This window comes from Silurus meridionalis, chromosome 27 (assembly GCF_014805685.1).
Source record: "Silurus meridionalis isolate SWU-2019-XX chromosome 27, ASM1480568v1, whole genome shotgun sequence".
NCBI lineage: Eukaryota > Metazoa > Chordata > Actinopteri > Siluriformes > Siluridae > Silurus > Silurus meridionalis.
The window spans coordinates 15,120,981-15,133,617 of record NC_060910.1 but is presented as its reverse complement, the minus strand read 5'-3'; the positions used below and the strand labels follow the sequence as shown (position 1 = coordinate 15,133,617).

The 12,637-nt window shown below is 38.9% G+C and overlaps 2 protein-coding genes across 10 annotated transcripts in view; one reads left to right on the top strand and one right to left on the bottom strand.

Annotated features, from left to right (window-relative positions):
* Window positions 1-1,638: 1,638 nt before the first annotated feature.
* On the top strand, window positions 1,639-10,306 carry selenom (selenoprotein M). Its single transcript, XM_046842131.1, has 5 exons — window positions 1,639-1,937; window positions 3,723-3,758; window positions 3,948-3,982; window positions 6,764-6,842; window positions 9,815-10,306. The coding sequence occupies exons 1-5, from the start codon at window positions 1,830-1,832 to the stop codon at window positions 10,037-10,039; spliced, it is 483 nt and encodes a 160-aa protein (XP_046698087.1). The 5' UTR covers window positions 1,639-1,829; the 3' UTR covers window positions 10,040-10,306.
* Window positions 10,307-10,689: 383 nt separating this feature from the next.
* smtnb (smoothelin b) overlaps window positions 10,690-12,637 on the bottom strand; it is a 61,971-nt gene continuing 60,023 nt past the window's right edge. For 7 of the 9 annotated variants that reach the window (XM_046842122.1, XM_046842126.1, XM_046842123.1 and 4 more), the window contains one exon: window positions 10,690-12,023. In XM_046842122.1, coding sequence (XP_046698078.1) covers window positions 11,870-12,023 — 154 coding nt within the window. In that variant the 3' untranslated portion in view covers window positions 10,690-11,869. The remainder of the gene's footprint in view (window positions 12,024-12,637) is intronic. The other 2 variants (XM_046842125.1, XM_046842130.1) reach the window with 1 other exon arrangement.

Below are 12,637 nucleotides of genomic sequence, written 5' to 3'. Positions count from 1 at the left end.
GGATCTACCTGATTCATCCTGATGCCCCACCTCTGAATGGAGATCTTTTCAACTGGAGACACTCTGTGTAACTGAGGATTGTTCCACATGAGCCAAAAGATCAACGAAGTTTACTGAGCAACTCAAGAACTATGAGAATAGCTTTTGACTGTGATTAATATCAACAGTCTTCTACAATGGTACAACAGTTCTGCATTTAAGGACTGTCATTGAACGGTACACCATGATGGAACTGTAATCAACGGACATTCGTTGCAACCAACATGAGGATGGGCTCCCTTATGGGTCTGGTTCTTCTCTTCTTATATCATCTCAGAGTGTTTTTCCTTTCAACAGTCACCACTGCCTCACTCGGTACGGATAAACTAATTGGCACTAAACATATAAATGTATATTTTATAACCTATTTATTTTTGTAAAGCTGCTCTTGGACAATATCTGTAAATAACACTGATTATCTCGTCATCAAGGCACCTGGTAGTGGGTGGATTTGTTTATTAGACAGCAAGCGAACATTTTGTCCTCAAAGTTAATGTAAGAAGCAGGAAAAATGGGCAAGCCTAGTATTTGATTGAGTTTAACACGGGCCTAAATTGTGACGGCTAAACGACTGGGTCAGAGCATCTCCAAAACTACAGCTCTTGTGGTCTGTTCCCGGTTTGCAGTGGTCAGTATCCATTAATGGTGGTCCAAGGAAGGAATAGTGGTCTTCAATTGGAGGCCACTCTGTGCAGCTGGGGATGGTTTCTCATCAACGCCTTGGGTGTTTCCATAAAATTCCGAAGTAAGAACGGGAGCTTTGAGGATGGATTGGACTGTAGTTAATGTCAACAGTCTGCTACATTGACTCAGTAGTACAGTTGCTTCTGATCATCATCACTGTACCCCACAACATCGTTTATCTGCAATAAATGGACATTTGGTGTAACCCAGATGAGGATGGGTTCCTTCTTGAGTCTGGTTCCTCTCAAGGTTTCTTCTTATGCCATCTCGGGGAGTTTTTCCTTGCCACAGTCACCACTGGTTCGCTAATCAGGGACAAACTTACTTATAAAGAACATCTTGTTAATTTTTATCACCACATTATCTGTGTAAAGCTGATTTGAGACAATGTTCATTGATAAAAGCGCTATACAAATAAAAAATATTTTATTTGAAATTAATTGAATTGAATAGTGAACCAGCAACAGACTCTGACGCACATGGAGAGCAAAGGCTGGACCATGTGGTCCAATTCAACAGAGGATCTCCTGTCAAAAGTTAATGCCGTTAATGGTCAGGACTGTGGGACCAACACAATAATAGGCAGGTAGCCATTAAGTTATGCCTGTTCAGTGTATAATACTAATATTATAATAATTTAAACCAATTTTATTTGTATGGCACTTCTAAAAATGGACAGTGTCACAAAGCAGCTTTGAAAAAAAAAATCACAATTAAATCTATAAAAAGAAATGTATCATATTCATTCACAACCCTGGTCTGTGTGGATTAGAAAAATCTTGCACTGAGTCATATGAGAGAGAATCGACTCTTAATTATCAGCTAAAGAGTCGAATCGCCGCCTGCCGCAGAAAAAGAAGTTATGCGCATGCGTAGAAATAGCTACTAAGATTTCGGCTCTGAAATGACGCTCGTCTGGTTCCTCCTCCTCCCAGAGGAGCTCTGAGAGCCGCAGGACCTACTGAGTGCGCTAGTAGGGGAGGGGGGGACGCTTTACGTGGCAATGAGTCCGGACGTGACATCTTCATCTGAGGAATTCAAGTCTTCTTCCTTGGTTTATTAAGGTCTATCAGGGAGACGGTTCCCGGCTCTGGGTCTCCGGTGCCATGGCGAACATGTGGCCACTTTTATGGGCTGCGTTTCTTCCATCCATCATCTTGGCTTATGAAGTGGACTGGAAAAAACTGAATGGACTCGCCAGGGCAAAAGTGGAGGTAAAGAAATATATCTTTAATCCTAAAACAATCTTTTAACTATCTAATAATTTACCCTGCACCATCCATCATCATTTCTGCTCTTTATTCTGATGATAAGGAGGATAAATAGGGTTGAGGGAAGATAAATGTTTATCCTCGATATTTTTAGTTCATTCCCCCCTAAAATCTATATATTCCACTAAAACACATCTGTCACTGATCTCTAAACAAATCCTAAATCCACATTAATTCCATTCAGGCTGAAATGAATTACAACCAGGTGCGTTCATTTAACTGAAAACAAAAAAGGTGAGTTGCCAGATATTGAATATTGCCTCCCAGTTCACAGGGATGAAATCTCAAAGTTTTTATTGCCTTTTTTTATTGTTACAATCTTAACCCCTTGAAAAAGATCTTAATTAGTGAGTATTATTGAGTTTATTGGGATATGTGCCTTGATGACGAATTAAATGACTTCAATACAAATCTTAAAAAGAAATGAGGCTTTTACTTCGAACATCTACCACCCATTGGTGATACTGTTGCTTAACACTAAGCTCATTTCAACTGATCTTTATATTAGAAGTCCAACACCCTGCTTTCACTTCCCCCTATTTATAAAAGCTAAAATAAGGAAGTGGTCAAGAGGTTGGACTTCTGAGCAGAAGGCCATGAGTTTAAATCCCAGCACAACCGAGCTGCCCTTAAACAAGGCTTTTAACCATCAGCTGCTCAGCTGTATTCAAAATCACTGATATAATTATATGTATAAAAGGAAATCTGCCAAATGCCATACGTGTAAATAAATAATGCTGACGTGGATCTTCTACTTTGTTGGTGGAAGGTTTAAGACTAAAATCTCCACAAGTCTGAAGTATTATTGTACACGTAATGATGGTTAATTGGATCCCTGGCTACAAATAATCTGAGAACCTGAGCTACCATTCATTCATCATCTCAAACCATGCGGAAACCAGGTCCACTCTCAGTATAATTACCCCAAAGCGATGAAATCGAGCAGATCTGGCAACATGAGTTTTGAAACACGAAACCACTATTTTTGAAAGGTGAAACAGTTCAAGTCATTTGAATCGCCTGCAGGAACTGATTTTGCATGTGTGACCTGCTTTAGTCTGAAAACGTCTTTGTGTATGTTGGATTATTAGTGTGACACAAAACAAAGATGTTTATCTGATACTGTACAGTTTCCTGCTGCACCCTGGTCTAATATTATGCCATTATTACATGGATTTGGGAGTGTAAACACTGATCATGTCTATCCATTCATTCACGATTATATCCATCCATCCACCATTGTAATCCACTCATACATTCGTGATTATATCCATTCAACAATCCTTCAATCATTTTATCCATCCTTCCTTCATTATATCTACTCACCCATTCATTTTTATATGTACCCATCCATCCCCCATCCACTCATCCATCTGTCTATCCATCTATCCATTCATCTATCCATCATTGTCCTTTCCTTTGTATATCTATTTTTATTATCTATCCATCCATCCTTATGTGATCCATCATATCTATGAGCATGTGAAACTCCCCTCGGAGAGTAACTTCATCTCAGGATTGATCTAAGAACTCTAGAGCTTTGAGGTGGACCACTGTGGTGTCCTGATTATGTTCTCATCAGTAATTTAGTTTTTATTGCACAATTGATCAATATATTATATGAATCCTTAAGACAGGAAGAGTTTTGGTCCAACGTTTTGAACAGTTTCTATATAGTTAACTTGTAAATTAAACGTTTACTTATTCTATATTGTCTTTTCTTCTCAGACCTGTGGAGGATGACAGCTGAACAGACTGAGGGAGGTGAGTCTCACTGTCTTCACATTACTGCACTCTAATGAAGATGGGTCTTTTTGGAGGTGTACAAATGCGTAGCTGTTGCTATACGGTTTATAAATGTGTCAGATCAGTGTGCGATTCAGATATTTTTGTATTTCATAAAAAAATCATATTAGTTCTGTGTTTTTATTTTTTTTCCTCGTTTGTTTACAGGTCAAGGCTTTCGTGACCCAGGACATCCCTCTCTTGTATCCTTTATTTAAACATTTATAAATGACAATTAATTGATTCTAATCAATTCCAATTCACTCTAATCGTGATTATTTTCAGAATTATGTTGGACTGAGCAAATGGTCAATACGCACATTGAGAGTCTCTCATGCAGAAATGTTTATTATTTTCAGTAGTTAATAGTTGACAGCTGATCTCAGGAACACTGAGCTTTAGGCCTGGACAGAACACCAGACGATCACAGGGCACATTCACACATTCCTTCACATTAAGGGGCCATTTAGAGTCGACGTTCTGCCTGCAGGCGTGTATTTGGAACCCAGTGGAAACTCACACAGGCTTCAAAGCATGCATCAAAACTTCAACTTGTTCATTCTGAGCTCATAATTAAAGAAGAAATCAACAATTCTACCCACTGTGCCACTACTGTCATTATTATGATTGGTAGTAGTAGTGATTGTAGTTTGGGCAGTAGCAGGAGAATTCGTATTTGTAACCGTTTTAGTATTTATAGCAGCAGAAGCATTAGTTTTTGAATGAATACTATTAGCAGCAGCAGTAGTATCAGTTACATCAGGTGCTGTGGGACAGAAGTAGTTAAAGTGAAAGTAACAGTGGTAATAGTAGCAGCTGTTATATGAGCATCAGTAGCAAAAGGTTCCTATTGTAGAAACACCACAGGAACTATTAAAGTAATATATTTCTGCTTGCTAGTAACAGCAGTAGAAGTGCTTATAGTGGCAGCAGCAGGAATAAAAGCAGGAGTGGCACGTCATTGCAAACACATAAACATGAGCCATTTAGTGCAATGTGTATTGTTTTAAAGGAACAATTCTGCCAAGAATCAAATGTACACACAAATGAGCTATAAGGCTAATGAAGCTAAAAAGTAATGGAGGACCCAAACCTCCTACTCCTAAATAAGTAGCGGTAATAGTTTCTCACTCTAATATCATGTCGGAGCAGCTTTTGCTTTGAATACGGTGAGCTTTCACTGTATCGATAAACTTGTGCCACAATAAATTTCCCATTTATTTCTCACATCTTGTGTTAACGGTGGAAAAGTAAAGTCTCTCTTTCCAGACTGCTGTTTAAAATCTCCAACACACTAATAGATTCTCGATAGGGATAAGGTCTGGTGGCCAATCCATGTGTGAAGATGAACCGCCCTGAACCGCTATTTCACAATTTGAACTTAATGAATCTTGCGATTTTGCCATAAAGGACAAAAAAAATGTAATTGATAGAAAAATCGGATTATTTAGTATATTCCCATAGTCGACTGTCCTCATTTTTTGGACATATAAAGTTGAACCTGACCAACTGAAGCATCCCCAGATCATAACACTGCCCGCACAGGCTTGTATAGTGGGCATTCAGCATGATGGATGAATCATTTCAGCTGCCTCTTTTCTTACCCTGATGTGCCCATCACTCTAGTGTAAATCTGCACTCTGACCACATGACCTGTTTAAATGGCTCCAAAGTCCAAAATTTATGTTCTTTAGCAAACTGAAGTCGTTTTCCTGTGTGATTTGCTCAAGGCTACGCAGCTGAAGGCTAAAGCCCCACCCCTGAGTTCTCTGTACTCTGTGCATGTGGAAATGCTTTTACTTTCACTATTAAACATTTAGCCAAGGTTTACATTATTTCAGATCACAATCATTCAGGGCTTTTTTCTGACCACTGTTCTTCCTTGAAGATGATGAATCTCCACTATTCTTTATTCAACGTACAAACGTGCTTTGAGTCTCTAGCAATGAATAAATCCACACACTAGATTACAACTTAAGAGAAACCAGCCTACAACTCTTTTTTTTTTTTTTTTTTTTTAATTTAAACAAAGCAAACTTAGTGTTGGTTTAAGTGTTTCAGGAAGAGCAAAGAAGAAAATCTTCTATCTTGAAGATAGTCAGGGACTCCGCTGTTCAGACATCTAGGGGAAGCTCATTCCACCACCTTAGTGCCAGAACTGAGAAGAGCCTTGATGTATGCTTACCTCTTACCCTGAGAGAAGGTGTGGTACCAGTGGAGCAGTGCTGGAGGATCTCAGACAGCATGGTGCAGTGTGAGGTGTGATGAGGTCTCTCAGGTAAGATGGTGCTGGTCCATTTTTGGCCTTGTAGGCAAGCATCGGTGTTTTGAATCTGATACGTGCAGATTCCATGTCCTTAAGATAGACCTTCTGACATGGTTGTTCTAGAAATGAGTTACTTACTGCATAATTTATTGCAGGTAAAACTCCAGCTTCAGTTTGTGGTGAAACCAGTTTAAACACAAGCTCCCAAATAGTCACATCTGTGATCTGAGCGTACACTCACTTGGCCTCAGCGCTGTAGCTACTCTCAGTGTTTCCCTGTTTAAACAATCCCAGCTGCTTCTCTTCCGGTTTCTCTCTTCCATGATTTTTTTTTATTAAAGACAGGAGTGACTTCGCCTGACAGCTGATTGTATGTTTATAGAATATAATTTGTAGTAAGAGACACAGTGTTTATAGTGGATGCGGATGATTTAAGATTTTTCATTACTTTTTATTACTTGCTTTTCTGTTTTATGAAAAATTTGATTATGGATCCGTCTATGATCAATAGTCAATTGCTCCACATTGCAAAAAAAAAAAGTGTCATTGCCCTGGAGGTCTTTACTGTTTTTTGCATCCACTTTCTTTCACTAAATTATAAAAAAAAATTATATTATAAAAATAGAATCGACTCGAGTCTGCTGAAAAAAATCCACACAAGTTTTGCACACTTTTCTTCCAAAAATGTGTGTGGTCCTTGATTTAGAATTTTTCTCAGCCATAACTTGGTGATGAAGCACCTCCCTGGTGCAGACCCCGAGCTCGTCCTCCTGAACCACTACTACGAGGAGCTGGATGTAAGTACAAAAGTCACACCACAATCTGGTTGAAATAATGCTGATTAATTATATAACAGCAACTGAGAAAAAAAACATTATTGCCTTTTATAGTATCAGCTGATTGACAGCGACTTGTACAGGTGTTGCTGCATGTAATTTAAGGCTACAGTAGATCTTTTAATCCTCAGTAGAATCTGGGAGAGAGATTTTCTTTAATGTTGGATGGAGCAGTGTGGGTGCTTCTGTAAAAGAGGTCCAATGGGCAAAAATGGGATGATGACTGAGTAAGAAAACTGCATTATTAGTTTGAATTCCACTTTAACTGTAGCACTACACATTGTCACAAAGCAGTTTGACTTCTAACACATGGCCCTTTAACAATCAGGTCTTTTGTAGTGCAAGGAAAAACACCAGACGTTCTTTTCCTGTTCTGTCTCCAGGAAGACGCAGCTCTACCTCTGCCATGTTAATCTGTATTCTACGTGACACTCAGGACACACCTCGGCTTCCGTAGCGCTGTGATGCGTCATATTCATGTGGCAGTAGCAGTGGCGCTGAGAGAACGCGCTCTAGAAACAGTGTAGTGATGAGAAATCGATCTACATAGAAAATATTGTTTAAGTAAAACACATCTACTAATAATTATAGTGTTTTCTGCTAATGCAAATATCGCATAAGTGTCGTTCTTTAGTGAATAAAAAAAGGAACTCGCTGCAGTGAAATAAAACATTTCAGGATTAGTGTATTGTTTTAGGAAAATGATCAACTGCGTGCTAATATCAGTAGCTGTGCGAACTGTTGCATTGGAGCGAGGCAGGAGGAGCAGTGTTAAACTTCAGAACCGTGAAGATGGATTTGGTCTGTAATTAATATAAACAGTCTGCCACAGTAGTTTAAAGTTACAGTTACCATGAACAGCTTTTTGCCTTTCTTAAACTTTAGTCATCAGTGAACAGACGATAACATCACTGATGATGGAACTGAATAAATGGACATTCCCAGATGTTCACAGGTTCCTCTCACTGTTTCTTCTTGCCGTTGTTGCCACTGGCTTCGTCATTAGGGATCGACTTATAGGCACGAACATATAAATTCATCTTTTAGAACCTATTTATTGCTGTACTTTGGGACAGTGTGCATTGTTAAAAGTGCTCTACAAATAAAACTGAATTGATTCAATGTCAAACATCCATCACCAAGACCTGATTTTATTTCATCAGTTATTTACAAATAATACACTTTGTACAATTTATAGAATAAAAAATGTTGTGTGTTTGTGTGAGTGAGAGAATGAGAGAGTGAGAGAATGAGAGAGTGAGAGAATGAGAGAGAGAGAGAGAGAGAGAGAGAGAATGAGAGAGAGAATGTGCTCACAGCTGAATGAAATACATGGTGTAAGCAGTGATGAGTTAGTGGGGTATATGGTTAGGTTTCAGGTTCATGTGAGGATTTTGTTAGAAATTCAGTCCTGAATAAAAAGCAGTAGGATGAGCAACGTTGCACAAACCCCGAGAGTTTCCTCAGAGTGTTTCATGTTCTGTTCTGTTTGTGTTTCTGTAAATGACTCTGTTGATTCAGTCTGATTCTGTTGAAGTCCCTCTGGTGGGGGATAAAGTTCCAAAATGTATCTCAAGTCCCTTGAGAATATTTACTAAGATGGTTGGTAAAATGTGGGGGTGTACTCACTTTTGTGAGCTTCATGAAACAAACATTTTAATGGACAGTTTTTCTCAGTTGCTTTGGCGTGTTTCTCAGATCAGGAATGAAATTCTCAAAACTACTTGTTAAACCTCCACATCATTTAGTCTCTTGTGCACATCATAACAATTTCCTGTCGCTTTAAACAAACTGCAAAACATTTAATACATTTATTTAATTGATTGTGTTCAATTGTCTACTGTTTCAAAATATATTCTACTGGTTCTCACCTGAAAAACCAAAAACATGTTAAAGAACACTAAAAGCAGAAACAGTCCCAGACCCTTTTCTCTCCCTCCTATCCTAAAAAAGAAATGTCCTTAAGGTCGTAAGACATTTATGCTTTCTGAAGGTTTGTCTTGTTTTATTTTTTTGCACTTGCAAAGGAAAAAGCTGGTATTTATTCTTACTGATAACTGAGTTGTCGGTTCAGATCTCTGCTGCAGCTGCAGGTCGTCAGGTTTATTGGCCTTTTTCAACTGTTGTGAAAATCACACAAGATCTGTTGCCTCCCAGGCAGATTGATTTCTAAATGAACATAACTGTGGATCAGTAATTCAGCCCTCTTTAACACTCATCCCATGAGAGGAAAGATGATGAGGTGATGAATCTCTGAATGTATACATTTTTTCTTCACCACAGCTTCTTATTGGCGCCACCTGCCGGACAAAACCGCTGAGCCGACACACTTTTCCACATGCAGCAAAAATCCTTAGTTTATTCCCAGTGACGCTGCACTGTGTGGAAATTTCTGCCAAAGCACTTTAGTCATTTTATGCCAAAATCTTTTCCCCCTTTCTTTTTTTTTAAAATATATGTGACTGCTGCTGCTTCAGATTGAACCCCTACTGCATGATTGACTGAAGTAACAGAAACCATCAGGTTTAAAGGATTTTGGGGAATCAGTATGTGAGCAGTTTAACATCTGAGCCCATTAAAACAAAGCTGAAGTTCTAAATCTGATCGCCAGATCTTAGAGGTGTAATGATGCAGTGTGACCTGATTCACCTCCATGCAATAAAAGAAAGCAGTTGCACTCTGAACAGCAGATGTCCAAATCTTTGGTGAAAATGTTTCTATTTGTTTATTTTTTTAAGAGATGGTGAACCTGCAGGGCAGTTTTGTGTACACCACCACATCTTTGCTTATGGGCATTTTTTTTCTTTACCATTCTGCAGCTCGTATTCCTGTAATCTGAGCTCAGAAGGTTTCCAGTAATTAAAGGAAATCTGGTGGTTGTAGTTTTTATTTATTCTGACTTGACTTTGTGTTTGTTTGTTTTTCCCTCTCAGCGCATCCCGCTGTCACACATGACCCGTGCTGAAATTAACACACTCCTGGAGGAGTTGGGCTTCTATAAAAAAGCACAAGCTGAAGATGAAGTGCCGGACAAGTTTCGCTTCTCACCAGCTAAAGACAGTCCATTCAAAGAGCATCACACTCACAAACCACCTGCACACACCGAGCCCCCAGAAGAGCCCCAGCCTGAGAACGTGTCTCCACATCAAGACTTATAGTGTGTGTTTGATTAGTGACACAATTGTAATTTTCCCTAGTCTCAGGCGCACACACACACACACACACACACACACACACTGCAGTACTGCTAGTAATGAGCGGTTAGAGTCCAGTTTGTGCCCCAATGAGAACTGAATGATGCCTCAAACTGTAAAATCATCTGATTGGTTTTGGGCTGATGATCTACGTTCTTACTGGTGTAAACTGGTCTCCATAGAGCGCAGTGTAACAATACCACCAAGATAAAGAAATGTTTTTAACTGGCAGTTTGTATGAGTTTTTTTTTTTTAAATAAGCAGACAAGTGGTTTGTTGAAAGGTTTTAATATTATACTTCATATTAATGTGCAGCGTACAGAAATGCCGAATAAACAACTTTCTTAGTGTAGTATGTAAAACAAGAATCTATAGCGAATGAATGAATTAATTTCTACACCTACAGAATGATTTAGTTTGATTTATAGTATGGATTATAAACTAGTTTAGAACATCATCTGCTGTCAGTAATAACACTGCGTTTAGTTACAAAAACATGGTGCTGGTTATGGGATCGCTGATAAAACCTGGGAGAGAAACCTGGGCGGTCACGATCATCATCATCATCATCATCATCATGGTGATGTTTAAACAAAATTCACCCAAAATTACTGTCACTTTGTTCAGCACGATGTTTTAATCAGGAAAATGACTGCAAAACAAAAGACTGGCTGAAACCGACAAAATATTACAGTGTTTCCTTCTGTTTATGTTTATATGGGTTTTTTTAACACTAGTTAATGAGCTTATTGGCACATAAAATTCATTCTCAGCTACATAAAAAACAAATACAGCAATAAACTCCGCCCTGTAAAATCCGTGCAATTCTGTTCAATTAAATTATTCGCAGATTTGTAGCTAATAGTTACAAACTCGCTCAAATATATATATATATATATATATATATATATATATAAAAAAAAAAAAAAGTTTGCGTTTTCCTATTAAGCATCAATCAGGTTCACAAACAAAAAGAAAAAATGCTGGACCCAGGATTCGCATGGCTGAACCTTTTCCCCTTCTAGAACCAGGGAGAAAACTCGTGTGACTGAGGAGCCATGTGTCATTTTTGCGAATGATCTCTTTCAGAGCCGAGTGTAGGAGTCAAGGCAATACAATACAATTAATATAAAGTAAAGCATAAATTACAGGAGCACATTGCTGGGGTGGGGTGGGTGGGTGGGATCCCCGTGCTGAAACAGTTCCTCTCCTACTATGGAGTGGAAGCCAGACCTCAGATCAATCAACATGTTTGTGGAGAGTCTGCTTCGAATCAGCTAGAGGAAAACAGAACTGAGGACACGGTGAATTTCAGGTCATCTGTAGGAGCACTGGTCTAGTGGTGTTACTGTAACAGCACGAGGAGACCCACTGAAATTAAAAAAAGCAGTAAGAAATCATATCCTGACTCACAGCAAAAAAAAATTCAAGTAAACAAATAGTGAAGCATGCAGATGAGATTCCTCTATAAACTACAGTACCACGGGATAAACTTACAAGCCGTTAAAACACAGTCTGGGAATTGCGACAGGAATAAAAAAAAGCACCGTGGTGTGACTTTTCTCTGGGATTCGAAATAAAACACTTTTTTTTTTTTTTTTTGCTAAAACAAATTCCACGTTTTAAGATTTTTTTAAATGATCAGTATTACTCGAGATGCTGTGATCTCGCCCAGTGTTGCTTTGTTGCAGGTAATAAATGGGATACGAGCACAAAGAAAAGCAAACAGTTGAGTTAAAAAAAAGAAAAAACACGTGGTGGCGGTGCGTCGGCGTTCGTGGAGCGAGAACGCGCTCAGAGATCAGAGTGTGCACGACACGCCATCTCGTATCTGCGTAGGTGATTGACCAGCGACTGCACGTAGGTGAACACGCACTTGGAGTCGGGCTTCTTGCCCATTATCATCATGTCCTCCACTTCCAACAGCGGCATACAATTAGCGAAGGCTCTGATGGAAAGAGATTAGAAAAAGGAATAATCAGGTAATAAATCACACACACACACACACACACACACGAGCCCGTTGTAGTGTCTGTATATAAGAGTAGTGGGGAATAAATCAGCGCCTAACCGAGTGTTTTGTAATCAAGCAACAGGAAATTGCTGTCATTAGATTTATGACGAAGCCTGGAGCTGGGTGTAAATCCACGGACATATTCATTATGCACTGTACAGTGATTTGTTAACTGGCAAGAAGCAGGTGGACACTTTTAGCTTGTTGTCAGTTGTAGGAGCATCTTACAGTTTTACTCAGTTGCTTTGGAGCATTTCCCAAATCATTCTGAATATTTGCAAAACGGTCATTTATTTCTTAAAAATGTGTACAAACTGCACAATGGATTTTTCTCTCTCCAAAGGAAGTATTCATGTCAAGTTCTTTTGTCACTGTTAACAGACAAGATAATTCCGGTGCACAGTTTCAGTATTTCCTGATGTAACACCTGCATTGGTGACAATCAAGATTAATCTGCACAATGAATCAATTCAAGACACATTTACAATAAAAGACATTTAAGATTGACAGATTATGATGACTGGTTTAACCATTTTGCATTCAATGAC